The sequence below is a fragment of the Apodemus sylvaticus genome, chromosome 11, assembly GCF_947179515.1.
Source record: "Apodemus sylvaticus chromosome 11, mApoSyl1.1, whole genome shotgun sequence".
Classification (NCBI taxonomy): domain Eukaryota; kingdom Metazoa; phylum Chordata; class Mammalia; order Rodentia; family Muridae; genus Apodemus; species Apodemus sylvaticus.
Genome location: NC_067482.1, coordinates 97,873,846 through 97,901,640, shown reverse-complemented (window position 1 = coordinate 97,901,640; position 27,795 = coordinate 97,873,846). Strand labels below are relative to the sequence as shown.

The window sequence follows — 27,795 nt, the reverse complement described above, 5'->3', positions numbered from 1 at the left end:
AGCTGCACTCAGTGGCACCAGGGAGAAAATGCTTTTTCTTTTTCTTTTCTTTTCTTTTTTTTTAACTACAGAGCCTGGGCAGTTTTGGCAGCTGTGGAAGACTCCAGCTTTACTTCCCTGTTGCTTGCCAGCTGACTTTACTCAAAACTTCTTGCCTAGCAATCCTTGAAAGCATGTCTGTGGCTACTGAGAGCCATTTAAGGGGAACTCCAGTAACAAAATGCCCATCAAGAATCCAGCTTTGTCTCCTTACAACATTTAAATATCAATACGGTAGTCTGCAGTCAGTCAAACACACACACACTAATTTGCTTCTTTTATTGGCTTTCCGATAATATAATATAATCGTGGAAAAAAAATCCCTCAGAACCAAGAAAAGTATACAATTTCTCTTCCTTTCTTGCCCAGAGTGACAGTGGTTAATGGTTTTTGTGAATAGAAAAAAAATCCAAGTTGTTGTTGTCATTTTTGTAGAACGCTGTGACAAATATAAAAATAGATCGGTCTGCAGACTGCCAATCTTAACATTTCCAGAGCCACGGACCCAGAATTCCTCTTCTGGCAGACCGTACACATGTGGCTCTGCGCGCATCCAAAACAACTCGCACTTCTTTCTGCGGCTGCCAGTAAGCACTTCGTAGTCGTGGTCGAGCTGGCTGAAATTCAATCCCCAGCGCTCGAAAGTCAACGGCATCCCTTGGACTAACTCCATCTGACAGCCTTCTGCAAAAAAGCAAACAGGTGTAGAGTGTTCACTTCTCAGTGCGATTATCTCCAGAGGGTCGATCGAAGGCCTCAGTGATAAGGATGGAGGGGAGAGGCAGCTTCCAAGCGTGCCTTGGGTTGTGGGGACCCGGCTCCTGGTTCGGTGTTGAGGGCGTGTCGACTAGGCGGGCCCACCCAGCTCTACAAACTAGAGCAACTTCTCCATCCGGTCTCGCCGGCTTTTCCCCCGGGCCTCACCTTGGCATGTAGCGCTCTGGGGCGCCTGAGGAGGCGCTGGGTTAGAGGGGGAATGTCCCGGGTCCCGCGTGATCCGTGCTTGGGTGTGGTTGGTGCCCAGTCCCGCCACATCACGGGGGTTCAGCGTTCTGATGTTTTGCTAAGCCCAACTCCTGAAATCGCGGAGCAGACTCCGCACCCAGTGCCTCCCGTGCATCTTGCATTCCTGAGACGCGAGTGGAACCAGGTGGAAACCTCATCCTATCTTTGATGGCTTCACAACCTGAAGGTCCTAAGCCAAACAGGCACCACCCTCAGGCCTTGAGCATCTCTCTAGGTAGCTGCCGGTACTGTGAGCGCTGAGAGCAAAGGTCAGGTGCATTTGGGTTTCCCTCTCCTCCCCTCCCCTGGTGGAGCCCTCTCACCAGCCACATGGAGCCGTCTAGGCTTAGCCACGCGTCAGCGCTGGCTGGAACAATCTCACCAAGCACCAGGCCCTGGTAGCTGGAGTTTAGACCCCGGATCTCAGCAGGGTTTGGGACTCAAGTCTCTGCTGTTTTTCTGGGGGAGGCTACTTCCTGGGGCGGGGGCAGTGTAGACTTTGGAGACAGCGCGCTCCGGTGTAGCCAAGGGTTTTCTCGCTGTAGCGAGGGGCGAAGAGCTCGGGAAGGGCCCGGGGGCGCAATCCCAGCGGGACCCGGGCGCCAACTGGCGGGAGGGTTCGAGTTCGGCCTTTCCCAAACTTGGGCCACGGGGCGGGAGTGCGGCCGTCCCGGCGGTGACGCGCGCAGTGGCGCGGCGTGTGATTGGAGAATCGGGCAGGGGCGGGACCGAAGGGACGCGGCAGGCGGCGGTGGTGCCGGAGCCGGGGCCGGGAGTGAGGCGCAGCGGCCGCCGCGGCAACAAGTGCTGGAGCTGGGACGAACCGGAGCCGCCCAGACCCCGCCGTCCGCTTGTCCGCGCATTGCGCATGGAGCGAGAGCGGCGACGGTCGCGGGGCTGAGCCGCAAGCGCGGCTGGGACGTGGATGCGGCCGCGGTCTCCCGCCCCGCCCCGCCGAGCTGGAGGTGTCCCTAGACAAGGTAGGGCCGGGTGGGTGGGCACCGGCCCTGCGTCCCGCCCCGCCGCCCCGCCGCGCCAGTTCCGGCCGGCGTGGGCGCCCCGCGCTCGCCGCTCCTCCGTGGCTCCTGCGGTGTCTGCGCATCCGCTCCATCGGGTTCCCCTCACCGTCCCCAGTCTCACTTCCCTGGCCTCCGCACATCATTTCCCTGGCCTCTTCACCTCCCGGATCTCCTCACCGGTCTCCGTTCCTCCTGCCCGGCTTCCTCACCTCGCGGTTCTTCTCCCCTCCTTCACAGCCTCCTCACCTTCTCCCCAGTCTCTGGGTCTCCACCTCTTTCCCGACCTTCTCACCTGCTCGGCCTCCGCCCTGCCTGCACCCACAGGGAGAGGGCAGCGACACCCTGAGCCGCGCTGCACCCCGCGCACGAGGTGCGGGGCCTGGGCGGCGGGGGAGCATCGCGGGCGCTGTGCTGCCCCGCCCGCGCACTGCGCTGGTCTCGGGTGCCGCAGGGGCAGATCAGGTGTTTGTGAGCCGCTGGCTGCCGCTTTTCACTCCCATCCGCTGGCACTGTTACCTCCTGGTCCCCAAAGACTGGTTTCTGTGAAACTTCGGGAGAACCTTTCGCGTTGACCTCTAAAAAAATATTCCACGCCGGCCGGTATTGAATGATTAACCAGACTCGGGACAGCCTGGGGAGCTGGCCCTGCGACTGGTGGGTGGGCGCACCTGCGGGGCGGGACCCTTCTGGGGACGTGACACCTAGCTCCTGGTTAAATGCACTCGCTTAGGGTCGTCTGAGCTCCCGGGTCATGGGTGGGAAGGAAGCTCAATGGAGACTCCTCTCTAGTGTCATCGTGCGTGCGAGGTCATCTTGAAAAGTAATGGACACATTTTGTAGTCTGGGTTGGCCCCACGTTTGCTCCTGCCCCAAATACAGGGTGACTGGCCTTCGCTCCCCTGCCTGCGGTGGTCGTCCCAACTTGACTGATTCGAACGATTAAACCTGTTCTTATGCCTGCCTCCCACCCCCACCCCCCACCCCCGCCAAGCTGTAGCTTTTCCAGGTTTCGAAGCCGGTGGGTGAAAATGGGCTGCGTCTTATTACAGACTCTTCAGTGTATTTATTTGTGCCTCGGAAAGCGATGGGATGGTTAATGAGAAGGCCACTGGACCTGAGTGGAACTAGGAAGACGGGACTGGGACCCATCCTTAGCGCACTTCTGTGGGGTTCAGACCGCGCACCCAGAGAGGGGACCTGCTCTGGGGCAGGCGGGTCACTTCCCGCCTGTTCTGTTTCTTTTGAATAGAGATTATGAAAGCCGATGGAACCGGGAAGTTTTTACACCGGTTCTAGAGCTCTTTATACTTGGTTAGGTTTTAAGACCAAAGAAGTGTGCAGGAGTCCTGGAGAACTTGCCTGAGTAATTTCCGCCCTTTGCAGTGCGTACAGATGTGTTTATCAGCAGATCTGCTTGGAGCTCCTTTCTCAGAGTGGATCGCTGCTTGTCCCTCGGGACTCAGCCTGCCGCTCTTAATTTAGTGTTTTTGTGTAGATGCCGGATTCTCTGCTAAACTTGAGAGAGTCCCTTAACTAGTCTTGTTCTGCCACGTGCTGTTAAGTGACAAGTTGGTTTTTCTTCATGAGGCTTGTGTCCCCTATTCAGTTTCGGGATGGGATCCTTGGACAGTAAGATTGTTTCTAAGGACCAGTAAGACGCTTAAGCGCTTATAGAGATCATAACGAAGTTCTTGCTAGCCACAGCTTACCCTTGAAAAAATCTGGTGAACCGTTCAGATTTGTCAGATTTGTCCAGCCTGCAATCACCCAAGCTTGACCGAGAAAGCAGATTTTTAAGACCCAAGGGAGAGGTAATCTTTGAGATAAAACATAATTTGCTTATGAATCGTTTTTCCCCAAACCCATTGGTTTTGAAGCCTGAGCATAGAGATGGTTTATGGTTTTGAAGATATACTTGTTTAAAAAAAAAAATCTCAGGGTGGTTCACACGCCTTTAATTCCAGTATTCAGAGGCTGATGGATTGCTGAGTTCAAAAGGTCAGCCTGGGCTACAAACAGAAACCTTGTTTTGGAAAACCAAAAACTAATTTTTTAAAAATTTGGATTTCCCTTGTTTTTTTTTTTTTTAAATATCGCTTTTTTTTTTAAGATTTATTTATTTTTATTTATAAGAGTACACTGTAGCTGTCTTCAGACATACACCAGAAGAGGGCATCGGACCCCATTACAGATGGTTGTGAGCCACCATATGGTTGCTAAGAATTGAACTCAGGACTTTTGAAAGAACAGTCAGTGCTCTTAACCGCTGAGCCATCTCTCCAGGCCGATTTCCCTTGTTCTAACATAGTACAGTTACACTAAAAAGTGAAAGGGGGAACCGATACTTTACTGTTGACTTTGCCCTATACTGTTTATTCAAATGTGTGTGCATGTTTTTTAAGGATTATATTAGGAAACAAGATCCAAACATTGTTGCTCAACCTTAAAATGGTGCTGGTTGGTCTCAAAAGCTGGTCTAAAAGCTAGTATTTGGTATTGCAAGCTGTTATAACACATAAATAGTGGTACATAAATTACCAAAACTCAGACTTTGGCATAGAGGTCTTTTGGTCTTCTGTAATTGCTTTGGGGTCAAAAATCATTGTGATCAGTTGTCTGACATTTTTTTAGTGATTATGGATTTAATCGTGAACTGAATGAGGCTCACTTCTTTTGAAAGCAATAAGTATTTCCGAGCAACTGAAGTCATCCAGTAAAGGAGATAGTGCATAGCCCCAGGCCACCCACCTTGCCCTTCCTAGCCTTACGTAGCTCTGACTGTCTCCTTTCCTCTTCTGGACCGAGTGGGCACTTGCTGAATATATTCAAATGGTAGGATGAATGTATTCCTCTCTGGAGAGGCAATTACTGTTTGGATAAGAGGTGTGTGTGCATGTGTGAGGTGAGGCTTTTTGAGAATTGATGTAATGATTTCATCATTACCCACTGCTGGAGAAGTTTGTCAGTCTGAGCAGAGCCTGAGTGGGAACACTGTGTGTGGAGGGTTTGTTCTTGGCGCAGTACCACTGGGGAGCGTTCTTCCTACTGAGTTTTTGATTCCTTTCAACTGTATGTTGCCTCTTCTGTGAGGTTTTGAGCTCTGCTGCCTGCTTTGTTTGCTTGTCATGGCTTCATTACTGTAACAAAATCCAAACTCTTTGAGGGCCAGCATTGTAGCTGGTGAAAGAATAATGCACATTTTAACATATATGCACTGTTAGGTGTCCACATTTCCTTATATAAATGTAAGAAATTATTTCAAATTATTTTATGTTTCTCTATAGACATTCTCTCCAGCAGGGTTTAACTTTTTTTTTTTTTTCTGTTCGGTAGGGAAATTCCCAGTAGTCAAGAAATTGATACTTTCCACTTTCCATTGGTTTGTTTGTAGCCTTCACTCTGGTGTGATTACAATGTATATCGCTTAGTAGACATTCTCTTCTTTCCCCTTAAGGAACAAGCTTATTAATCATGGTAATCAGTTCTAAGAAGAAACAAACAAGGCTCCCTGATTGAGCTAAGGTGAGGTAGTTAGGAGCGTGAGCTTGGAGTCTGTTAGCCGAGGTTTTCCGTTTAGTTGATGAGGCATGGTGTGGAGTTTTGTGTTTATGTTAAGCAGTGGATCCGGAGCCGCTTCACCAGGCTTCACCAGGCTTCACCAGGCTTCACCAGGCTTCACCAGGCTTCACCAGGCTTCACCAGGCTTCACCAGGCTTCACCAGGCTTCACCAGGCTTCACCAGGCTTCTGTGTGGCTTTTCTGTGGCGCTCACCCTGAAGGGTGATGTCTCTGGAGACACTTGCAGCACCGGAGATTGGTTTTACCTATCCTCCAGTTAATCGGCATCAGCCATAGCATATGTAGTGTTTTATAACTCGTGGGATTTGAAAACTGGTTCTGTCCCTAGCTGTGTGACTGAATAAGCTGCTTGGCTTCCCTGAACCTCAGTTTTTTCAATGTGAGATGCTAAGAATATTACAGTGAATGATACAGCTAAGGTACCTGGGCTGCTGGGGTGCTCGGTGAGTTTGGGGGTGCCTCATAGCAAGCCTGATGTGGACCTCATGAGCGTGGCGGAAGGAGAGGTCAACTCCCACTAGTTGACCTCTGACCTCTGCCTTCGCTCCATGGCTGGTTCTCACATGCATGTACTCATACATGCAAATTTAATAAAACACCAGTACCTGAGATGGTGATAGCTAAAGGGATTGTATTTTCTTGGGTAAATAAACTACGTCATTAGAAAAGCTAAGAAGTCTCGTTGTGAGACAGTCTTAAACACCCTCTCCACTCTGGCAGCCCTGGAACTCAGTATGTAAATCAGGCTGATCCTCAAACTCAGACCCACCTGCCTCTGCCTCCCAAGTCCTGGCACTAAAAGTGTGTGCCCCACACCTAAAGTTGGTCTTGCTCTGTGGCATTTAGTTGAAATAAGTCCTGTCCTTAAAGTTGATGACCTCTTATTTTTCCTTGATTTCTCTCTGAGGGTCCACACTTGGACGTCTCCGAGCTGTTTGGGCACCTGGCTGGTCTGAGCTAGCTTGTGAAAGGTGAGGGGCTAGAGCTTCCCAGGAGCCTTGACCAAGCACTCAAGTGCTCAGACAGCCTTTACCACTTCATGTTTTGTGAGTGAATTAGTCCAAAAGTGAGAGCACATTGCAGTTTAATTGCATGCTTCAGTCTGACCGGTTAGACCACACTCAATGTGTTAACAGACATGTCTTTAAATGCAACTTGGATGATTGATACTTCGCTATTTTGCTTTGTTTGTTTGTTTGTGTTTGCTTCTCTCCTAAAAGGATCTTTTTACTTACATTTACTTAGAAACAGTATTGAAGATAGCGTAAAGGAACTTACTTGCGGCAGCCAAGGCTAACCTTCGGCCACCGGCTTCCTTCATACCTTCTCGGGGCTTACCCCTGCACTTTACAGCACTTCTGGAATAACCAGGAAAAGCCTAGGCCTGAGACTCTGCTCACACACACGCAAGCTGGCACTTAGTTTGAGAGGTGATGGCTGCCTGTGGCAGTTGTGTTTGCAGGCAGATTGCTATGGTCTGGGTCCCGTTTGCGCTGTTGGGTCTGGAGTGTTTCCACACAGTGTTGCAACATATGCTGGGAACAGACAAGAAAGACTTCCTGAGGAAGTAGCCTTGAGACTTCACCTCACAATGATGAATGAAAAACACTTCAAGAGCGGAGAAAGCAGCTGGAGGATTGAGGACACAGCAAGGGGCTCAAGCAGGCAAGGTCAGAGGACCACCCGCTCCACACCCCAGCTTTGGAGAACAGGGGGACCAACAACCTTAGAGACTGGGTAGAGACAGGAGGTAGTGGAGGGCCATTGAATGATTTTGAAGTTGTTGAAGAAAATGAGCCTGAGGCGGAGAGGGGGCACACTTGGAGGCTAGTGTAGCTTGTGATCTGCAGACTGCCTGCTTCCTGTTATGCTGCGTATGTGGTTTCACTAGCTGGAGGGATCCTTTAAAAATTGAAATATCTGGGCTGGGCGGTGGTGGCACACGCCTTTAATCCCAGCACTTGGGAGGCAGAGGCAGGCGGATTTCTGAGTTCGAGGCCAACCTGGTCTACAGAGTGAGTTCTAGGACAGCCAGGGCTACACAGAGAAATCCTGTCTCAAAAAAACAAAACAAAACAAAAAAATTGAAATATCTGGAGGTCACTTCTCTGTGCTGACTCCTCCTGTTTCTGTTGAAATATATTGGCAGTTCGGGGTCTGCTAGAATATCTACCTTTTCCCTCTCCCTCCCATTACCATCCTGGCCTTTGGCTCTTGTACCTACCACTCCTCTTAGGATGCTGGCCCTGCCTTGCTGTCTCTGGCCGTGAGCATTAGCTCGTTTCCCAGCCTCTGTTTTAGGCATGTCGGTATTTGTCCGATTACCTCATTGGTTTTAGAAGAGGAAAATTGAGGGCCCCAGGAGTGGTCCAGGGTTGAAGTGTACATTTCATTTGACAGTCTAGAGCTGGAAAAAAAATACTTACTTGGTGAGGGGGTGGCATTTGGAAACACAGGAAGATGTGGAGAAGGGTAAAACCCAGGCAGATGTGACTGTAGAGTTTGGGGTGGTGTCTAAGGGTGGCCCAGGGACCAGAGTGTCTGCTAAGGGAAAGCCCAGCAGCAGACCCAGCCCAGCTCTACCTGAAGGACTGCCATTCGCCCTCGTCTTAAAGACTGGCTAGGATCCAAAGCTGCCAACTTCAGAAGAAAGAGGTGTGTGTGTGTGTGTTTGTGTGTGTATGTGTGCGCGCAGCGGCAAGCTGGGTTGGGCTTGTAAGTCAGTAGAGTGCAAGAACGTCTGACAGTCTAGCTGGGAAGGGGCTTGCTTGGGAAGGTCAGCGTAGGGCTAGCAGCACTGGCAAGGAGAGCGTGTCTGTGACCACCAGAGAGGGCAGAAATTGAGACTGTTTGACCGAGACCCTAGGCGGGCAGTGTCTGCTGTTAGGAGTGGGACTCTAGGGCAGTGGCCTTGGTGTGGGTAGCATGATCAAGCAGGCCAGTAGAGATTTTACTGAAGGTGGTTTTGACTCTGGGGCTGTTGACAAGCATCTTGGTAACTATGGCAACTGGTTAAGGGCAATGTTTCCTGCCCCTCTGGGGGTGGGGGGGCGGCGGAACAACCAAATAAAATTTTAGGGCTGGCTGGTGAGTACAACTTTAATCCCAGCACTGGAAAGCAGAGGTAGAAGGATCTCTGAGTTCTCTTGAGTTTTAGTCCAGCCTGGTCTACTGAGTGAGGGAGCCTTGTCTTCAGGCTCCCCAAGGCCACATTCACACAAGGCTGGAATGAGCGCTCTAAGTCTCCTCTGTGAAAGTGCTCACATTCTAGCAAATTCCGCGACCCATGAACTCCACACTTAGAGTTCATGTTGAGGATTTTAAGAAATTGCTCTACCAGAGTGCACTACCAGAGTGTGTGAGTGTGAGTGTGTGTCTGTCTGTCTGTCTGTCTCCAGCTTTCGAGTGCCTGTGCTCTTAAATGAACTCTCATTTAAATGAACTTAAATGAATTTAGGTCTGGCCTTAGATTGTCAAGGGGAGCCCAGTGACATTTAAAAATCAAATTATTTGAATTATTTGTCTAACACAAAAAATCAAAGTTTATAAACAGATGCTGCCCTCTTAATCTTGGAGCTCTGTAGTGGAGAATTCAACCAAAGATGAGAAATATGTAGGAAAAAACCCAAAAGAATAGAAAATGATACAATAAAAGTAACACAAGTTTAAAGATACACTGTGACTCTAGCCCTGCACCTTGTTAGTGTACCAGGCTCTGTAGGACAAGCTGAGTGGCCAGCCATCTTTCATAGGCATCTTTTTGAGGCTTTGATAGGCACCAGTTGTACCTTGTTTACTTTGCTTGTTAAATGAAAGGCAACCAGTTTACTATTCTTTGCCTCAGAAGGAATTACCTCTCTTCAAATGAACTTAAAATATCTCCTATTTTTAACTAAAAATATACTCCTATTTTTAACTGAATGTTTTCTTTTGGGTTTTTGTTCTTAAGGTTCTGTTGGGTCTTCTATTAAAAAGAAAAAAAAACCCTTTCATAATGGAAAATTTCAAATCCGGTAGTGTGTTGAAGCTCGGGCAATCCTGTTCTTGCCACACCCTCCCCATATCCTGTCTGCCGCAGGCTCTAAGAGGAGGGGAGAGGAAAGTGGCCCGGGTAGGGTGAGGCAGATCCACACCCTCGGCCCTAGAGCTCGCACAGGATTGCTGCCGCTCTGGATCCTATACTAGTACACGCCGGGATTTAGTGCTGAGGTGATGGGAATTACTTATTCAAAGAGGCTGGATTTCCAGTCAGTTTCTCAGTGTGCCCATATAGTGAATGAACACTAATTTTTTTGGCAAGTGGCCAGAGAAGCATACATTACTGTCTCACCTCTTTAAATATGTAGCTGTTAGTCTTGGATGGATGACTGAATGATTTCTCCACTTTACCTTTAACAGGACATTTGGACCAAAGGCTAAAATGTCCCTATTTTGAAGATAAATGTATTTTAAATCTGCGTGCAAATATTTAAAAATTATAGCCAAGACAGTCCGCAGATAGCTCTCAGTAACCTTGAAGTCTAAGCAACCTCCCAGAGGGTAGACAGGAATTGGATGCGAAGCCCGAGGAGAAGGGTGGCTTGTTTGTGTCACCCCGAGCCACATGTCCTAGGAGTACTCTTCTGGTCCCTTCCCATAGAGCAGAGGCATCTGGATGCATGGGAAGAACAATGCCTGGCTCTCGCTGCTGGGGTTCTAGAGGAGCTCTCGAGGTGTGGCGTGCACAGTCTGCCTCTCTCTGGGCTCAGAGCCAGTCTCCGCTTCCCTGGAGCCATTCTGTTTGAGAAACAGGCCTGGGAGGAAATGTGCCCTCAGGAGACTAGATCTTCTTTTCTTTCAGAGGGATGGACTCCTCTATCTGGGGTGCTAAGAACCAGGAGGTGATTGTACAGTACCCACAGAGACGAGCAGGGACTGAGCCTGGCCCTTCAGGGACAGGCTAGAACTAAGAAGCAAGAGCCCATCAAGGGCATCGAGAGTAGCTCTCCTGGATGGACCGGGGGTGGGGGTGGGGTTTGGGGGCTCAAGTCCCGGAGAGTGCTTGATGGATGGCTCTCTTCCCCCGATGCTGCTGTTCTACACTGCTCCATCATAAGGGCAGAGGGCAGAGAATATTTGGGTTTCTAGTTCTTGCTGCCTCCTGCTTCTCTCAGAAGTCAGAACCTCAGCCAAGTTTCTGGCCTTAGGGGCCAGTTTCTCTCTAAAGTGAGGAAGGAGACTTAGTAACCATTTTCCTAGCTTATGCATTCTGTGGGCCCTGGTTACGCCTACAGCTGGGAGGAGCACACTGAGGACTTAAGCTTGCCATTTGTATTTAGGTTTTTCTACTTAAAGAAAACCCAGGCTGAAATGAACACACCAAGCAATGAGTTCGGTTATCTTTGTTTGCCTGTTTCTCGCCTTGCTAAGTATGGAGCCCAAGTTCTGGGCATGCTGGGCAAGTGCCCTGCTGCTGTGCTGCACCTCCAGGCTCTGCTGTAGTTTCCATGCCTGGGGTTTTGCTTGACTCACAGCTGACCTTGGATCTACTGTGTAGTGGGTAACTTCCGGCCTTTCAGTTTCTACTCCTAATGAGACCAGAAGCCTGTGGGAACACACCTAGCTGGTAGCTGGTGTGGTGCTAAGGATCAAATCCAGGGCTTCCGGCACTCTAGGCAAGCACTCATCTGCTAAGCCACATCCCCAGTTCTCACACCTGTTTGTAGAAGAGTCAGGTAGCTGTCCTCTAAGAGACTAATACAGTAAGCCTAGGAGTCCTGGAGTCTCAGGCTGTGGTCTCTTATTTCCCTTGGTGTCTTCTTCACAGTAACCAAGGATGGTTTCTTTTGGGAAAATGTGTTACTGGAAGTCTTTGTCCTAACAGCAAGAGACGTTGGAACTTCCCAAAGCAATTTATTAGGTTACTTAAAATAAACACAATGTTTGAGATGCTCTCAAACTATATTTCACAGAGCATAGGAATTACCAAATATAGTTTGTTAGAACTGAGAAAGACAGAGTTTGCCCATGGAGTGTGTGCTGAGAATAGCTTAGGTTTGTGTCTTTGGTGTGTTTTTTTAAGGCAGTCTCGTTCCGTAATACATATGTCTTCATACATGCTTGTGATTCTGATTCCTCAAGTGACGGAATTACAGGACTGTGACACCAGGCCTAGCTTTACATAGGTGATTTAAAATTTTTACTTTAAAATTTTTTAGTGTGTGTGTATGTGTGGTGTTTATGCATGCCATGCCACATGTGTGTGTGCCCAATGAGGTCAGAAGGCCTGGAGCTGCAGTTATATACAGGTTAGGTAAGCCTCTCTTATGAGATGCTAGGAACTGAACTTGGGTTCTTAGAAGAGCAGCCAGTGTTCTTAACCACTAAGCCATCTCTCTATCCCCTAATTGAAAATTCTTAGATTTACTTTTATTTTAAAGTGTGTGTGTGTGTGTGTGTGTGTGTACAAATACATACACAGTTGCCCCTAGGGGTTAGAAAAGGATATCAGAGTCCTTGGAACAGGATGATTATGATCATTCTAACAGTTACTTAAAGCTTGTCTCCTTACTGCCTTTACTGGCTTTTTAGTGTATGGGCACCCAGCCCCCAGCCCACCTCCATGCCAAGATTACCAAGCTGAGATCAGTGGCCTGCTTATTTCCAGAAGCAATTACACCCTTTATGTAATGGGATTCTGTTTCTAGTCCAGTACTGTAATCTATGCTTGTGCATTTTGATTAATTTTTAATTGCCTTCTTCCTCCCTTCCCCCATCCCTTGGGCCTGTGTTTGTTTATAGACCTATTTAATTGTGACTGTTTCCTGAGAGGTATTTTCAGGTATCTCCACTGTCTTGAGGATGGTACTGGGTAATGTTGTCCTAGTGATAGCAAGTGAGGTAGGTATTAAGGAGAAAAGTCTTTTGACAAAACTCACTGTAAAAGGATTGGCAAGTAGCCAGCCAAGGACTAGAGGGGAGGTTGAGGCTCGTGTACGAAACTATCCAAGAATGCTTGTCTCGAGCAGTGTTAGAGACTTGATCAGAAAGAGTGAGCTTCCCTCAAAGCTGCGAGGGGCTGGCTGCACCTGCTTGCTTCCTCAGCAGTGTGGGAGGTAAGTCATGAGGACCAGGACCTGAAGCTGCTTGCCCCTGTGTAGGGAATTCAAGCCCGCCTGGTTGAAGACCCAATCTGAAAAACAGCAGAAAAAGTTTCCTTTTATGTCCTCCGTTTCCTCCCTCCCCTGCCCCTGGGGCCTGATGTTTTCTTCCTCAGCTTTGTTGTCTGTGGAGTGGCAGACTAACTAGAGATAAGAGTTCTGTTGTCCTGTCAGATTTGTTGTGAGAGCGTGATAAATGTTCTGGAGATGCTGTGATAAATGTTCTGGAGATGCCAAAGGAAGCAGTAATGAAGCCGTCCATAGTGGGTGAGGGAAGTGGGAGGTGGACTCCCTGCATCTTCTGGGTTTACTTTGTTAGTGAACTGGAATTAATAGACTGTGGAAAAAAGACTTTGTCACCAATGATAATTCTCCCTGCAGGTTGACAGTGACATGTTGGTTCTTCCTTTGGGTAACCTCAGTCTGGTGAGGCCCTTGCCTCTGGGAACTTTGGTCTTCCTCTGTAAATAAGGAAATCTATATGGTTGCCTTGACTAGAAATCTGTTTCTGCTATAGGGCTGCGGTCCTGTGGGAATGCATGTGTGTGTTGTTGACCAAACAATTGAGTGTAGTTGTACTTAGTGCTGTCCCTGATTACCTTTGCTGACTTGGTTAGGATGGTCCCAAGACAGGAGAGCTTGGGTTGTGGCACTGGTTCCTTTCTGTCAGGCTCTGCTGGTAGAGGGAGTTGAGGGCTAAAAGTTTGCACAAACATGTTTGTGACAGGGCTAGTTTGAGCCTTTGCCAATCTTTCATTCTGTAGTGGGAATAAGTAACTTATCAAGAGTAACTCATGAGTCATAAAACACCTACTGGGGATTTCAACCATAGCCCCAATGATGCCTGTTACTAGACCAGCATTTATTTCCTCAGTACAGAGATTGGTACCTCATTGACCATTTCCTATATGTTATTTCTTTCTCAATTTGATTTTGTCGTTGTTGTTTTTGTTTTATAAAAGTCTCAGCCCTTGGTTTTTCTGAGAATTGTTTATGCCCCTTCAAGTATCAACAAATGCTGTGATTTAAAGACTGCTCTCTATTATAGGTATCCTGTCCTCTTTGATGTTGATAGTAGTAGACCACACAGGAACACAGACTCTGGGTTGGGTTCAAAAGTCAAAGCTCAACCCTACTGGGATTAGCTCTCCACAGCCTAATTGCTTCAGACTTGGGAGCTGGTTGTGAAAGGTAATGACGTGAGAACATCTGGGTAGAATACTGGGCAAAGGACAGAGTAGGAAACTCAGGAAAGAAGCTCATGAGAAGATGGTAAATGAGAAAACCAAGGCATGTTCTTCTCCAGCGGACGAAGGACAGTGGCAGAGGTCAGTGGGTGACCTTGTGTTTCTGGGTGTATAGTTGGCAGAGGTCAGTCTGACCTCCCTCTGGTGCAGTCACAGTACTTCCATGCTAAGTGACGTCGAAAGCAGGCGTCCTCTTTGCCATGTTCCTGAAATATTCAGATGGTCGGAAAAGTAAGGTGGCACACTGTCGTGTTTTCAGTTTGAGAGGTGGACAGGAGAGAAACAGTCCTGTCACAGATGCGCAGAGCCTGGCCGAGGCAAAGCACCTGTGCCTTTCAGAAGACATGCCTCAGTGAACCCCGAAGCCAACTGCATTTGCTTTTTTAAAGAAAGAAATGCTTGTCTTTATCTGTTTATTTTGTATATACTTCCAGCTAATGCCACAGGGAAAAATGTTAGAAACCAAGTGTCTCTGCCTTACTGTGGTAGAGCTAGGCAGAGATAGTAATGTATCAAATGCTTTAAGCAGGGACAATGACAATGAAACATTTCAGCTACATTGTAACTGTAACCTGCATGCCAACTGCATTTATATTCACCCTGGACATCATGTTGGAGCCCTTCCTTTTCTTTTTCTTCTGTGTTTGTATGTGATGCAGCTGATCTGTTTTCACTTTTAAGCTGAGGTGTGAAAGAAAACATGTGATCTGTCTGGCAGCCCAGCCCAGTGCCTGTCAGATCAGCCACCAGATTCTAACTAGTGGAACCCCTGCATCCACCAGCCCCACCCACTCCCGTCCTGGTGGCTCCGAGCCCATATGTCTGCGGTTGCTTTGCGTTCCCACCCCGCTTCTTGTGCACCCTGCCACTCACCATACTTCTAAAAAGCCCTGCTGTACAACCCCTCAGGTCCCGTCTCGGCCCCTGCTGTCAGTTAAAGCTCTGCCATTTGTTGCCTCTGCTAATTTCACTGAAGGCTCTTGTCTGGTGGCCTTTCCCTTAACTCCAGGTTAAAGGGACAGTAGTATGGTTAGAGGTGACTTTGGGTTGATGGCACAGAGACTGTCGGCTTGCACTGGTTCATTGGTTACTCACCGCTTCTGCTGCAGATGCACCTGCTGTTGCCTGACCTCTGAAAACGGATCTGAGCCGTTAGCTATTTCCCTTTACTCTCTTTGTAAGTTGATGGTTCGTGCTCTGCTGGTAGGATAAAGAGATTTTCTTGCTTGGGCTCTTGTGTGTGAATGGTGAGCGTGTGGTCCTGTTTCTAGAGTATGGGTTGCTTTTCTCACGCCGATGCCAGGACACAGCATCCTCCCCTCCCTTACCCCAGGGGCCTGGCAGTGCTGTCTTCTCACGTTGGCAGCACAGGGAAGCTGTGAGGCTGCACCCAGCCCTCAGCCTACACGTGCACATACCTGGGCACCGTGGGGCTTGGCTCTGTAGTGAGAGCCAGCTAAGCTGCTGTGTCCTGAGCTGCACTGGTGACTTAGAATCCTCCTCAAGGGGGAAGGCCTGTCAGTTCCCGACTCCAACAACATTGTGATGTTTCCTGAGATTTCCTCTCAAGATGGACACTGACCGCTATTTCTGAAGCTCAGATCCCCGGCGTCCAGAGAGTCTATGCTCCCTGTCTCCCTTTAGTACATAATAGACCGAGGCAGACTTATGAAATGCAAATTCTTTTGTGTAATTCACCAGCTCTCCCATGTGTAAGCGACTTTCCCAATATCATTTCAGAAAAGAGTTATGTGTATTTATTGGTCCGGCTTCTACTTTATAGTCACTGCATTCAGTGACTTTGTCAGATGCTGACTGGTGCCTCTGAGATGCGTTACCTGGAGCAGGTGCCTATGTGTAACGCCTCCCCCTCCTCCCCAGGATATGAAGACGAGCTGATGTTCCATGGGGGCCCAGGAATGGGGAAGATGTCATGTGAGGTTGCACGCCAGTGGTGCTTGACTTAGGGAGCTTCGTGTGCAGGGGGCTGATCAGCGTGGGAGTCAGGCATTGTAGTGAGTCTCGGAAAAAGAAGTGAAGAGGGAATTCTGGGGTTTCCCCCAGGACCAGGACCAGGACCAGGGAAAACCATGTCTGTTAGACATTCAGAAACTGTTCAGTTTCGAGAGTTACCAGTGTTAATCCATGTGTCCTGCTTCTGGAGGTTCAGTGGGTGGATGAAAATGTCTTAGTCAGTGAAGACCAAAACTGGAGAAATGGGCTGTGTTTAGTATTTGGTGCCAGAAACAGGAGCCTCAGAGGAGAGCTGTTGAATGATGTGGTAGTGAAGACAAGAAGCTGGTCTGTAGATTGTTATCAGGTCATTTTACACTGAGGAACAGGCTTGGAGAGGTCAAGTAAATAGTAGTTTAGCTGATTATCTGATGGAAGATGTTGGAAGATGTTGGAAGATGTCAGACTATGTCAGACTGGTTTTCAGCTTGAACAGTGAGTGGGTCTAGGCTATCTATCTGCTAACCCTGTTTTTTTTTTTAGATGTTGTTTGTTTGTTATTTTTGAGACAAAGTTTCTCTGTGGAGCCCTGGCTGTGCTGGAACTATCCCCATAGACCAGGCTGGCCTTGAGCTCAGAGATCTGCCTTTGCCTCTCAAGTGCTGGGATCAAAGGTGTGGGCCACCTCTGCCTGGCACTAGTCCTGTTTTTAAATTACATAACCTTTCCACTAAGGACTGCACCATTGTTTCCAGCTTTATTAGAGACAGGGCAAGGCAACATTGGTTGCTTATTTTTCTCTTTCTGAATGGTCTGCATGTATTTACTTAAAGGACAAATATGGAGGAAGATTTTATTATTTTTTCGTTTTGTTTGTGGTGTCAAAGATGGAATTCAGGGACTCTTGCATGCTGGGAAGGTGCTCTGCCATGAGATAAACTCTAGCCTAGCTCCGTGATTAATTTTATTTAAATGATAAAATTCCATTTGAGAAAAGGAGCCGTGGTGGGTTGTAGAGGAGAAGGTGAAGATCAGAGCATGTCCTGCCAGACACCGTGGTCTGAACTTCTGCCTGTGGGGACATGTGGCTGAATAGACGATCTAGAAATACTTTACCCTTTTAATTTTGGTCATGGAGGGGAGAAAACTGGGGACCCAGTTCCTTAGACTCAGCCTGTAGTTCTTCTGTGGCTTACAGACAGAAAACTCTGGCAGGCTTGCTTCCCTGACCGGGTGCCGTGGGGGACTTCTGGGGTTCCCCTGCCTCGCTCCCGGCACTGATCTAGCCAGGCCTCTTGTACTAATTAGGGCAGAACTCTAGGAATGGCCCAGGCCTTCTGGTCCCGCTGATCACCTCCCTGGTAACTTGTCATCTGCCATTTTGATGGAAGCTGTTCTCTCCACAGAGCCACTTAGCTGCAAACTGTGTCTGCTTCTGTTTGGTTGAGCAGGACCCAGGAAGGGTTGGCAAGCGTCAGGCCGCAGATTGGAGCTTGGGAGGTAAAGGTGTTAGGGAAGCCAGGCTCCCAGAGCCGCGGGGCCCAGGAAGGCAGTGACTGGTCTTATGGTAAAGCATCTGACTGGGGCTTGCTGCTCTCTCCTATTCTGAGACTGGTTGGCTTTGAACAGTAGTGAGGCAGGATCCATACTCCTGTGTCAGCCTCCAGCCTGACTCCTAGACTCATCCTAGCTTGACTGTGTTGGTCACTTTCATTTTATTAGAAAGGGCCCGCCTTTCTTCTACTTCTAACATGTATTTGTTGGCAAGATTTCTGTTGCCGTGACAAAACATATGCGCTAGACTTGAAGGTGGAAACATTTATTTGGCTCATGATTTTGACCGTGGTCACTTTGTCACATTGCATTTGGGATTGTGGTGGCCCATCATGGTGGGAGCATACAGCTGAGGGAACCAGTCACCTGATGACAGGAAGTGAACCGAAGAAAGGAATAGATGGGCCCCATTTTCCTAACTCCCTTCCACTAGGACATGTCTCCTACAGGTCCCGCTCCCACTTGGTAGTGGTGAGGCGGGGCCCTAGGCCTTTGGAGGGCATTTAAGGTCCAGGCCTCCTAGCACCTTAGTACTGGGGGAAGTGAGGGGCATCTTGGTACAGGCTTTAGGATTGACCTGGATGTGTTGCTGGCACTGTCCCTGGTTAGCTGTTGTTGGATATGATATCTACCTAATTTGCCTGAGATCTTTGAAGGGTGGGGTGGGGTGGGGTGGTCATGGCTCAGTGAGAACAGGTTGTCATGTCTGCCTGTTCACTCTCAGGAGTCTGCTGGCCAGGACTTGCTGTAGTGTTTGCATACCTTTCGGAGCTGGAAGGAAGCTCTTAGCAGTATGCACTTCAGTAGCTTCCAGTGTCCTGTCAATGAAACACTGCAATTGTCCAGTGTTTTGGAGCCTTAAAGGCAAGGGTCTGGGTGACCTGGGAAGCTGTGGCATCTTTCTTGGCTCTTGGTTGCTGTTAAGCAGACAGGGTGTGGTGGTGTGGTGATCTCCTGTGAGTGGGTAGGCTGTAGGCTAGGGTTACACAGCTGATGGTTAGTGCAACCGGAAAGTCTTGAAACTGGTGACTTTTGACAACCATGTTTTGTTTGGGGGGGGGGGGGGGAAGAAACTAAGAAATGGGAGTGGAGAAAAAGAAACCGTGACTCCAGTGGCTGCTCTCTGAAGGACAAAGAAAGCTGAGGGTGGGTTCTGGCCTCACGGTGTGGTCCCAGCTGAAACCTTCCTCATTTATGAGATGTTAGCAAAAGATAACATTTTGCCTGAGTAATTCAAGAAATGTTACTAATCTTACCTGCCTCTTGCATCTAATTTTTAATTTATGGTACTTTTGTGGGTTGAAATGTATAAATATAAGCTTTTAATAATTACTTATTTTAAATAGAATAGCCACTGGAAAACAGACTAGTGCTCCTTAGTTTCTCTCCTCGTGGTTGCACACACTTGCATAGAGCCACGGGAGGCTGTGGAGGCTTTGGGGGCGCGAGCCAAGCTTCGGGGATCCAGGTAGTCTCCAGATAAGGATGGTAGTGGGGCCCAGCCTCTGTTCCAGTTCGTGTTACTGCCCAGGAGCCATTAGCACGCTGTACTTCCTGCGAGTCCTCACATATAAGCACGGCGGTTATGTTTAGTAATCTCTCTCTTGCCCCAGCATCGCCTTTCCGGATATTTTAGGTGCAAAATAAAAAGAGAAGTTTTTTTTCTTTTTCTTTTGTTAAAATAATTTCCGTGTTGTAGAAGTCTAAAAAGTGTCTGTCCTTAGCTGAGCGGTGGCGCACACCTTTAATCCCAGCACTCAGAGGCAGAGGCAAGCGTGTCTCTGGGTTCAAGGCCAGCCTGGTCTACAGAGAGAGTTCTAAGACTACACAGAGAAATAGGTCTCTCTGTCTCTGTCTCTCTCTCTCTCTGTGTGTGTGTGTGTGTATGAGAGAGAGAGAGAGAGAGAGAGAGAGAGAGAGAGAGAGAGAGAGAGAGAGAGAGAGAGAGAGAGAGAGAAAGATTGGGAAGCTGAAAAGTGTCCATCTCCATTGGAAGAAATGAAGAAAGTTAAGATTTTGGTGTTTGCATGTAGGACTTTTCTGTTTTAAATTCAGGGCATCATAGTGTCGGGAGATGCTATTTCTCCAACTTTAATGTCAGTATTTCTTAAATTCCTTTTAAGCAATGTAACTTCCTGGGAGAGGGTGCACTAGAAGCCACAGAATCTAAAAGCAGAGTTCTCACACAAGAGCCAGTGTCTAGGTCACAGTAAAAGATGCTGTCTAACTCTGGGGGATGTGTACTTGAATTTCTCCTCAGGTAAGTGAGGAAGAATACCCATTTGCAGTTAGTGGGAAGGGTTCCTCCAAGCCTTTGGAGACTTGGGGTCTGTCCAGAAGGGTTCCTGAAGGACCCTGGAAGGAGCTTTTCTTCTCTCCTGTTCCCTTTTGTGTAGAGGCTCTAGGCCACAGATGTGTGTGGCCGACTCCAGGTCTCTGACCTTTCCATTCTCCAGCCAGCACCTAAACCATCACCAGGTACCTAGGTCAGAATGACCGCAGGGACGGATGCTTTTCAGACACATCCCCACCCGCCCCACCTATATGACTCCTGCCTCTGGGTGCTGGGATCAATCTTGTGTGCAGTCGCCACCACCACACAGCTAAGGACAGACAGTTTTCAGGATCCAGTTCACTCCTGACTTTTAGGTAATACTCAGCCTCCGTCCCTGTATTTTTACTCATGAAGTGGCATCCTGTGGACTTGGCTGGGCGCTGAGGTGGGTAACAGTCCAAGAAAGTGCTCCGTAGACTGGTCCTTGTGAGCAGGTTCATTTGGGAGGACACTGTTCCTCAGAGAGCTTCCGGGTGCATTCACATATCCCGAGGATTTGTGGGACTGGGAGGCCGCCAGTGGTGAAGCACATTGGTAGTTTATCCAGAAGACCCCTGGAGTAGCTAGCAACAACAATCTTAACTGCTGCTCCGGAGGATCTTACAGTTTCTACTGTCTTCTGCGATGTGCGCACTGACATACATGCGGGCAAACACTCCTATGTAATTAATTAGTTAGATGATTTTAAAAAGGAGGATTGGTAGTCTTAGGAGAAATGTCACATGGATCAAACTAGATTCTAATAATCCCTGGCCCCACAGCCCTGGTGTGCAATTAATTGGCTTACCTTTTCCTACTGTCATTTTCCTACTGTTTACACTGCATCTTAGGAGACTTAGCACTAGAATTTCACAGCCTGCTATGCTAAAGAAGTGTGTGCATTTCCCTTTTGTTCTGTAAACTGTTATCTTTTATTTACTGGTATCTCGGTTCTTTTTCTGAATTGAAACTCTATGTCTAACATTGAACTTTTGCCTGTAATCACAGTGTGTGCGTTTATTTTTCCTGAGCACCCTTCCAGATATTTGCCTCATGATCGTTTTCTTAGTTCATTCCTGTACTTTTCCTTGTTAAATCTTGTGGAGGAGAAAGAACTCACAACCAAAAGAGTAGTAGTTCTGAGGAAAGCGCCCTTGCGCACTCACGTGTGTGTGTGTGTGTGTGTGTGTGTGTGTGTGTATATGTGTGTGTGTATGTGTGTGTGCACGCGCACATATGGACATGTGGCTGCTACACCACACATGTAGAGGATGAGACCAACTGACTACTAGTTCAAGTCTTTCTCTTCTAACTTGTTTGATGGGGAGGGCTCTCTTTCGTGTTGTTGCCAGCACCCAGCTTCCGGTTGGAGCACTGGGATTACGGGCATGCTTTGTGTGGCTTTTAGATGTTCACCCTCAGGTCCTCTGCTTGCATAGCAAGAGCTTCACCCTCGCCTCATTTGAGCAGTAGAACTGTCAATGTAAAGAGAGCGGTTTCCGGGGGTCCTGGAGAATGGTTTGGTGAGAAAGCGCATTTACAGAGGGCCAGGTGGCTTCCAGCACCCACAGGGCAGCTCATAACCATCTATATGGTTCCTGGGGAATTTTATGCCATCCTCTGGCCTCCAAGGGCCCAGGCATGCATGTGACACACATGAATACATACATGCAGGTGAACACTCAATACACATAAAATAAAAACAGACGTTCTAAAAAACAATGGGAACCATTTACTTTTGAAAAAGTGTCTTTTGGAAGGACTGAGTTGGGTATGGTCATCCATCCCTGTAATCTTGGTCCTTGGGATGTGGAGGCAGGAAATTGGGAAATTAAAAGGTTATGTTTGATTGCATAGTAAGTTCGAAGGCTGCTTGAGTTTTATGTATGACCTTTTTTTTTTTTTTAAAAAGTCAAACTTTAAAAGTATCTGTGATTTTTTTTTTCTTCTAAGTTAAATGATTAATTCTTCAGCCAGCATCAGATACTGGCTAGATTTTGCAAGATTTACTTAAAGTTCATCTGAACCGAAATGACCTGAGAAGGACGTGAACAGTTAGATATTATTCAGGCTGTGTGACCAGGCATGCTTTAAAACTATTTTTTTAAAAAAAGTAAGACCTGTTTTATGCTTTTTCTTGTGGTATAAGGCAGCTTTCTTTCCTGCTGGCTCAGAGGTTGGAGTACTGAGTGGCTGAAGGCCGCCTGTTTGAGTGTGTACCTTTCCTGAGTGCAGTGGCTTAAAAATGAAACCACAGAAACACTCAGGAGGGACCTGGTGCATTTGTAGCAAGACCCTAAAATAAACTACCCCCAAACAAATTTACTGAATGGCTCTTGGTATCTATGGAGGTTTTGGTTCTAGGATCCCAACAGATAACACAATTCGTGGATGCTCAAGTCTTATGAAATGATGTATTTGTAAATAATCTACCACATTCTCCTGGGGGCACATTTAGTTGGTTGTTTGAGAAAGTCTTTTGTGGCTCAGGCTGGCTTTGAACTTGGTAGGTAGCCAAGGTTGACTTTCAACTCCCAGTCTGCTTTACCCTCTAAGTACTGGGATCAAGAGGAGTCCATCCCAGGTGCATCGCAGTGCTCTAGGCTCCCGGCTGTGCAGTGCTGCTGCTAACCCGTCTTTTCCTTACATTGTGGGCTACAATGTAGACACCAGGGGAATAGTTGTTACATGGTGTTGCCTAAGGAAAAGCCTCAGGCAAATCCGGAAGTTTATTTCCTTTCCTACATTTATTTTTAGTTATTTGTGTGTGTGTGTGTGTGGGGGGGGGGTGAGTGTTTTTGTCTGTGTGTCTGTAACATGTGGGTGCCTAGTGTCTGAGAAGGCCTAAAGAGGACCTTGGGACCCCCAGAACTGGAATTATGGATGATTGTGAGCTGATGTCTACATGCTGGGGACTAAACCTGGGTCCTTTGCAAGAACAGCAAGGGCTCATAGCTTTTGGGCTGTCTCTCCAGCCCCTTCTTTTGTGTGTTTACACAATCTGTGTATCTGTAGTTATGGAGGGCTTAATTGTAAGCTGTCTATAGTAGGCTCATTACCCACTACTAGATATAGGAGACACAAGTCTATGACTGAACTGCCTGTAGTAGAATAGTTTCACAACAAATCCATTTTCACTTCGGGATTCTCTGTTGGAAGCTAATGACTTAAGGCAATCCACCAATTTTCATTTTATTTACCTTGGTAGGTTAGGAAATAATTCGGGGTTGGGTCTGCATTTTAAATGACAGAAATTTAGAGCAAATTACATGACACTGTACATAGTGTAACATGTAACTTATAGTGTGTGCATGTGTTCATATTGGATCACAGAATTAAAGAGTGGCTATAATGAATTGTAGGTGTTTAGTTTGCAAAGCTCTGATTGGTATGCACCTTTTTAAGCAAAGTGGTTGAACAATCGCAAGGTTATTTACTTAGTGATGTTTGCTTCTACCCCCCAAGTGTCTAAAATACATAACCAGTACATAATGATTGTGACGGGCCAGGCAGGATTTCAAAAGCCTTGTATACAAAAATTACATATTTTGTACAACTAACCCCTTTTGTAGATGGAGAAGTTGAGATAGAATCTGGAGTCCTTATTTTAGAACATTTATTCTTAGGAGGACGTTTTTAAAAATAAAGAATGGGTCTTACTGTGTAGTCTTGGCTGGCCTGGACCTGGGCAATTCGCCTGCGTCTGCATCTTGGGTGCTGGAAGTAAAGGCATGCGTCTCTATGCTAAGCCTGAAGTGCATGTGCGCTCCGGATTCCCAGTCCACTAACGAGCTTCCCTTCTCTCCCCAGATATGAGAAATGAGTGTGGGCCGTCGCAGAGTCAAGTTGCTCGGCATCCTCATGATGGCAAATGTCTTCATTTATCTGATTGTGGAAGTCTCCAAAAACAGTAGCCAAGAAAAAAATGGAAAGGGGGGAGTCATAATCCCGAAGGAGAAGTTCTGGAAGCTGCCCAGCCCTCCCCGGGCATACTGGAACAGGGAACAGGGGAAGCTGAACAGGCGGTACAACCCCATCTTGAACAGGGTGGCCAATCAGACGGGGGATCTATACCCGTCTCCAAACACAAGCCACCTGAACTACTGTGAGCCGGACTCGACGGTCCTGACAGCTGTGACAGATTTTAATAATCTGCCGGACAGATTTAAAGACTTTCTCTTGTATTTGAGATGCCGAAACTACTCGCTGCTTATAGATCAACCGAAGAAATGCGCAAAGAAGCCCTTCTTACTGTTGGCGATAAAGTCCCTCATTCCACATTTCGCCAGAAGGCAAGCGATTCGGGAATCCTGGGGCCGAGAAACCAATGTAGGGAACCAGACAGTAGTGAGGGTCTTCCTGCTGGGTAAGACACCCCCAGAGGACAACCACCCCGACCTCTCCGACATGCTTAAGTTCGAGAGTGAGAAGCACCAGGACATCCTCATGTGGAACTATAGAGACACGTTCTTCAACCTGTCCCTGAAGGAAGTGCTGTTTCTCCGGTGGGTGAGCACTTCCTGTCCAGACGCAGAGTTCGTCTTCAAGGGTGATGATGACGTGTTTGTGAACACCCATCATATCCTCAATTACTTGAATAGCTTATCCAGGAGCAAAGCCAAAGACTTGTTCATAGGTGACGTGATCCACAACGCTGGGCCTCATCGGGATAAGAAACTGAAGTACTACATCCCGGAAGTCTTCTACACCGGGGTCTACCCACCGTACGCGGGGGGCGGGGGGTTCCTGTACTCCGGCCCCCTGGCCCTGAGGCTGAACAACGTGACTGACCGGGTCCATCTCTATCCTATTGATGATGTTTATACTGGAATGTGCCTTCAGAAACTGGGCCTTGTTCCAGAGAAACACAAAGGCTTCAGGACATTTGATATTGAAGAGAAAAATAAGAAAAATATTTGTTCCTATATAGATCTAATGTTAGTACATAGCAGAAAACCCCAAGAGATGATTGATATCTGGTCTCAGTTGCAAAGTCCTAATTTAAAATGCTAAAATATATATGAGCTACATTTCACAGAAAGGCCTAGCCTGACTAGTTCCTGTGGTGTGCTTTCTCAGTAGGTGAGTTCTGTGTGAGGCCGTCAGCCTTCGTGAGCACCTGGGTCTCCATGCCCTCAGCCCCTCCCTCGCATTGTGAAGAGGGAAGGCTGAGGATAACTCAGCGTGGCAGGGTGAGTGCTTCTCACCCTTCCTCTGGCTGCCGGTCCTCAGTTTCTAATTTGTTTTCGTTCTCCTCCAGAATTTGACCATGAAGATTTTTTGTCGTTGTTCTTGTATATGGTATATTGTATGTGGTATACTTTTGTTTCCACTCTAATGATGGAGATATATATATATACCAGGTGTATAAACCTATTGGCTTATCAGGATTTTGTAGGGCACAACCTGGTAGTTTTGTGAAATGGAATTCTATGTATTTTCATAAGATGTTGAAAGTTGTCTAGAAAGTGGACTGATGTCAACCTTCCCTGTCACCCAGCAGTATTGTCCTTGTTACTAGAAACCGTTACTTCCTTTACACAGGGAAGCAACGCAGCGCGTGTATCATGTTGCCAGGGCTTGTGGCCATGAGGACAGAGGGAATTTTCTTTTTCTTGTGCTTGTTTTCCTGGGTGGCATCATGGTAGTTAACCTAACTTTAGTATTCTGAAGATCATGAGGGCGATTCCCTAATGGCTGACTGAAGACTGGGCAGCCCAACAGACAGCCGCATGGGTCTGTGAGTGTTCGGCATGGCCAGGAAGCATTTGTGACTTCTGAGCTTCAGAAGCGGTTTGTCAGTTTAAAACTCTAAGATTCTATTCTTGCCATATTATCACATATTCCTTAGATAAAATCCTCTTGGTCAGTGACGCTTCCCTGTCTTGGTGTAGAAGTGCCTATGTTTTTATTTATTGTTCAGATCAAAGACCAAAACATTTTCTTAAAAAAAATATTTTGTGTAATATTTTATTTGTATACAGTGTTTGTGAAATATTTAACTAGAGCATGATATTTTATTTTTTTCCTCATTTGTAAAATTAGTTCTTTGAGAATTTCATACACTGTGTTTTGATTGTATCCTCCTCCCCATCTCCCAGACCCAGACCCTAGCATGATGTTTTAAATGTTAAGCTGTAACATGTTAGATAAAGTGAACTCTTATTTTTGAATTTTAAAATTTGGATGGGGGGGGGTGTGTGAACCGCTAGAGAAAATAAAGTTCTGCCAAAATATTGCTTATACTTCCGCCTTGTAACGTGCTTTCCTGAGATGCCTGTGTGCTTTCGAGGGCTCTCATTCTGTGCTATGGGGGGCTGGGGAAAAGCGGAAATAAAGTGATTGTATTTTTTAATCGTCATGCGTAAGAACTGATAATCTTTCTGTTCTTGTTCCCGTGTGTCTCATGACATTCTCCCTGCTCTATCTTTCCCAGAAACCATCACAGTAATTATTCTATTAGCAATCTGTCTCCACGTGTTAGCCATCACTACATTTGTAGCCTCAAAAGCACTTCCCACCAGAGACATAAAAGGTGCTCTGTGTGTGTCATCCTGACAGCTCTGCCACCCGGCTTGTTTGTTTGTTTCTTTTAAGGGGTCTCTATGGAGTCCTGGCTCTGCTGGGGCTCAGTATGTTGACCAGGCTGGCCTGGAACTCCTAGAACCCCTCCTCCCTCTACCTCCACAGTGATGATGGAATTGAAGATAAGCACTTTAGCTGTAAAGCGGCTGGGTCCCTGCATCCCAGCATCTGCAAGAAGGACCCAGGCCGTTTCCTGCCATGGCTTGTACTTTCTTTCTCGACCTGTCAGCTAACATACACCTTCATGCCCTTCCTCCAAGGCCTCCCCGAGATCGACCACACCATTTTCCTGACTTGTCCAGGACTGAGTAACCCTGGATGGGAACACACCCGTGTCTGCTGCCTTTCTTTATGAAAGGTATACAGAGTAAAAATTCATATTCTGTCCTTGGGTTGGGTTGTTTGAGAACAGGATTTAAGGTGAGGCTTTAGAGCATGTAGTGGCCGTGGGGTGGGAAGGGAAAGTGACCAGGAGTGGGAAAGCAGCTGCCTGCTGGGCCTGGGGAGCTGCTCAGAACCCTGGAGGAAGTACTGAATGCACACTCACGGTTTGTCTGAAGCCTAAAGAAGCAAGCCTTTCCTAAGACAGCATTAGAGATGGCATAGTGTCTTACAAAGTTGGTACACTAGCTTTAAAACAACAGGGTTACCTGCCTACTCTCACTGCAGATCCACTAAAGAAAATGTTGGTTGGACCATGACAATTTATTAAAAAAATTGGTCTTACTTTGTGGCTTAAGGTGGCTCTAAACTGTTGCCCCAGGCTGGCCGCGCTACCTCTGTTTCTCAAGTGCTGAGATGACAAGGCAGTGGCACAATGCCTAGCTCTAGTCCTTTTTCTTTTCCCATTTTTGCCTTTTGGAAACTCGTTCCATGACTTGGGATGCAGATCATTTGGTAGAGAGCCTGCCCGTCATGCACAGAGACCTGGAACCAAACCCTAGAGCAACATAAACTTGGCATGGGGTGTGGTGGCACAGGCCTGTGACCCATCCTGGCACTCTTCAGAGGTGGAGGCAGAAATATTAAAAGGTCAAGGACATCCTTGGCTACATAGGAAGTTGCGTGCTAGTCCAGGGTCCTTGGGAGCCTGCCCTGTTCACTTCCCGTCCACAGAAAACCCCGGTGATGTCTTGTTTTCCGGTTGCTTGTTCTACAGACGTCTGTTGTTGATGAACTCAGTTGAAAATGAATTAGCCTTGATGGTATTTAATAGTTATCTCAAATTGGGTTGCTGTTGTTTTCGTATGGGAGGATACTAAGTGATCTTGGCATTTTGTATGAAGAACTCAGTTGTGTAAAAGGTCACAACAAGTCTTCATTTTTTGTTTTGTATGGTGTGTATGTGAACACACGTGCGC

At 47.4% G+C, this 27,795-nt stretch overlaps 2 protein-coding genes and 1 non-coding gene across 6 annotated transcripts; 1 reads left to right on the top strand and 2 right to left on the bottom strand.

Moving 5' to 3' along the window:
• Positions 1-303: 303 nt before the first annotated feature.
• LOC127695860 (uncharacterized) lies at positions 304-2,843 on the bottom strand. Of its 2 annotated transcripts, none has more exons than XM_052198028.1 (2): positions 964-2,843; positions 304-723 (listed from the first exon to the last, which is right to left on the bottom strand). In XM_052198028.1, the coding sequence occupies exon 1, from the start codon at positions 2,204-2,206 to the stop codon at positions 1,514-1,516; it is 693 nt and encodes a 230-aa protein (XP_052053988.1). In that variant the 5' UTR covers positions 2,207-2,843; the 3' UTR covers positions 304-723; positions 964-1,513. The 2 variants fall into 2 exon arrangements, with proteins under 2 accessions (XP_052053988.1, XP_052053989.1); XM_052198029.1 differs by having other exon boundaries at positions 1,368-2,843.
• Positions 1,928-26,204, top strand: B3gnt2 (UDP-GlcNAc:betaGal beta-1,3-N-acetylglucosaminyltransferase 2). 3 transcript variants are annotated; one of them, XM_052198025.1, is made up of 2 exons: positions 1,928-2,024; positions 23,660-26,204. In XM_052198025.1, the coding sequence occupies exon 2, from the start codon at positions 23,669-23,671 to the stop codon at positions 24,860-24,862; it is 1,194 nt and encodes a 397-aa protein (XP_052053985.1). In that variant the 5' UTR covers positions 1,928-2,024; positions 23,660-23,668; the 3' UTR covers positions 24,863-26,204. The 3 variants fall into 3 exon arrangements, with proteins under 3 accessions (XP_052053985.1, XP_052053986.1, XP_052053987.1); XM_052198026.1 differs by lacking the exon at positions 1,928-2,024 and adding an exon at positions 7,236-7,312; XM_052198027.1 differs by lacking the exon at positions 1,928-2,024 and adding an exon at positions 19,772-19,795.
• Positions 14,481-14,606, bottom strand: LOC127696875 (small nucleolar RNA SNORA63). The gene has a single exon (XR_007980326.1). It is a non-coding gene; the product is annotated as a small nucleolar RNA SNORA63 (small nucleolar RNA).
• Positions 26,205-27,795: the final 1,591 nt, after the last annotated feature.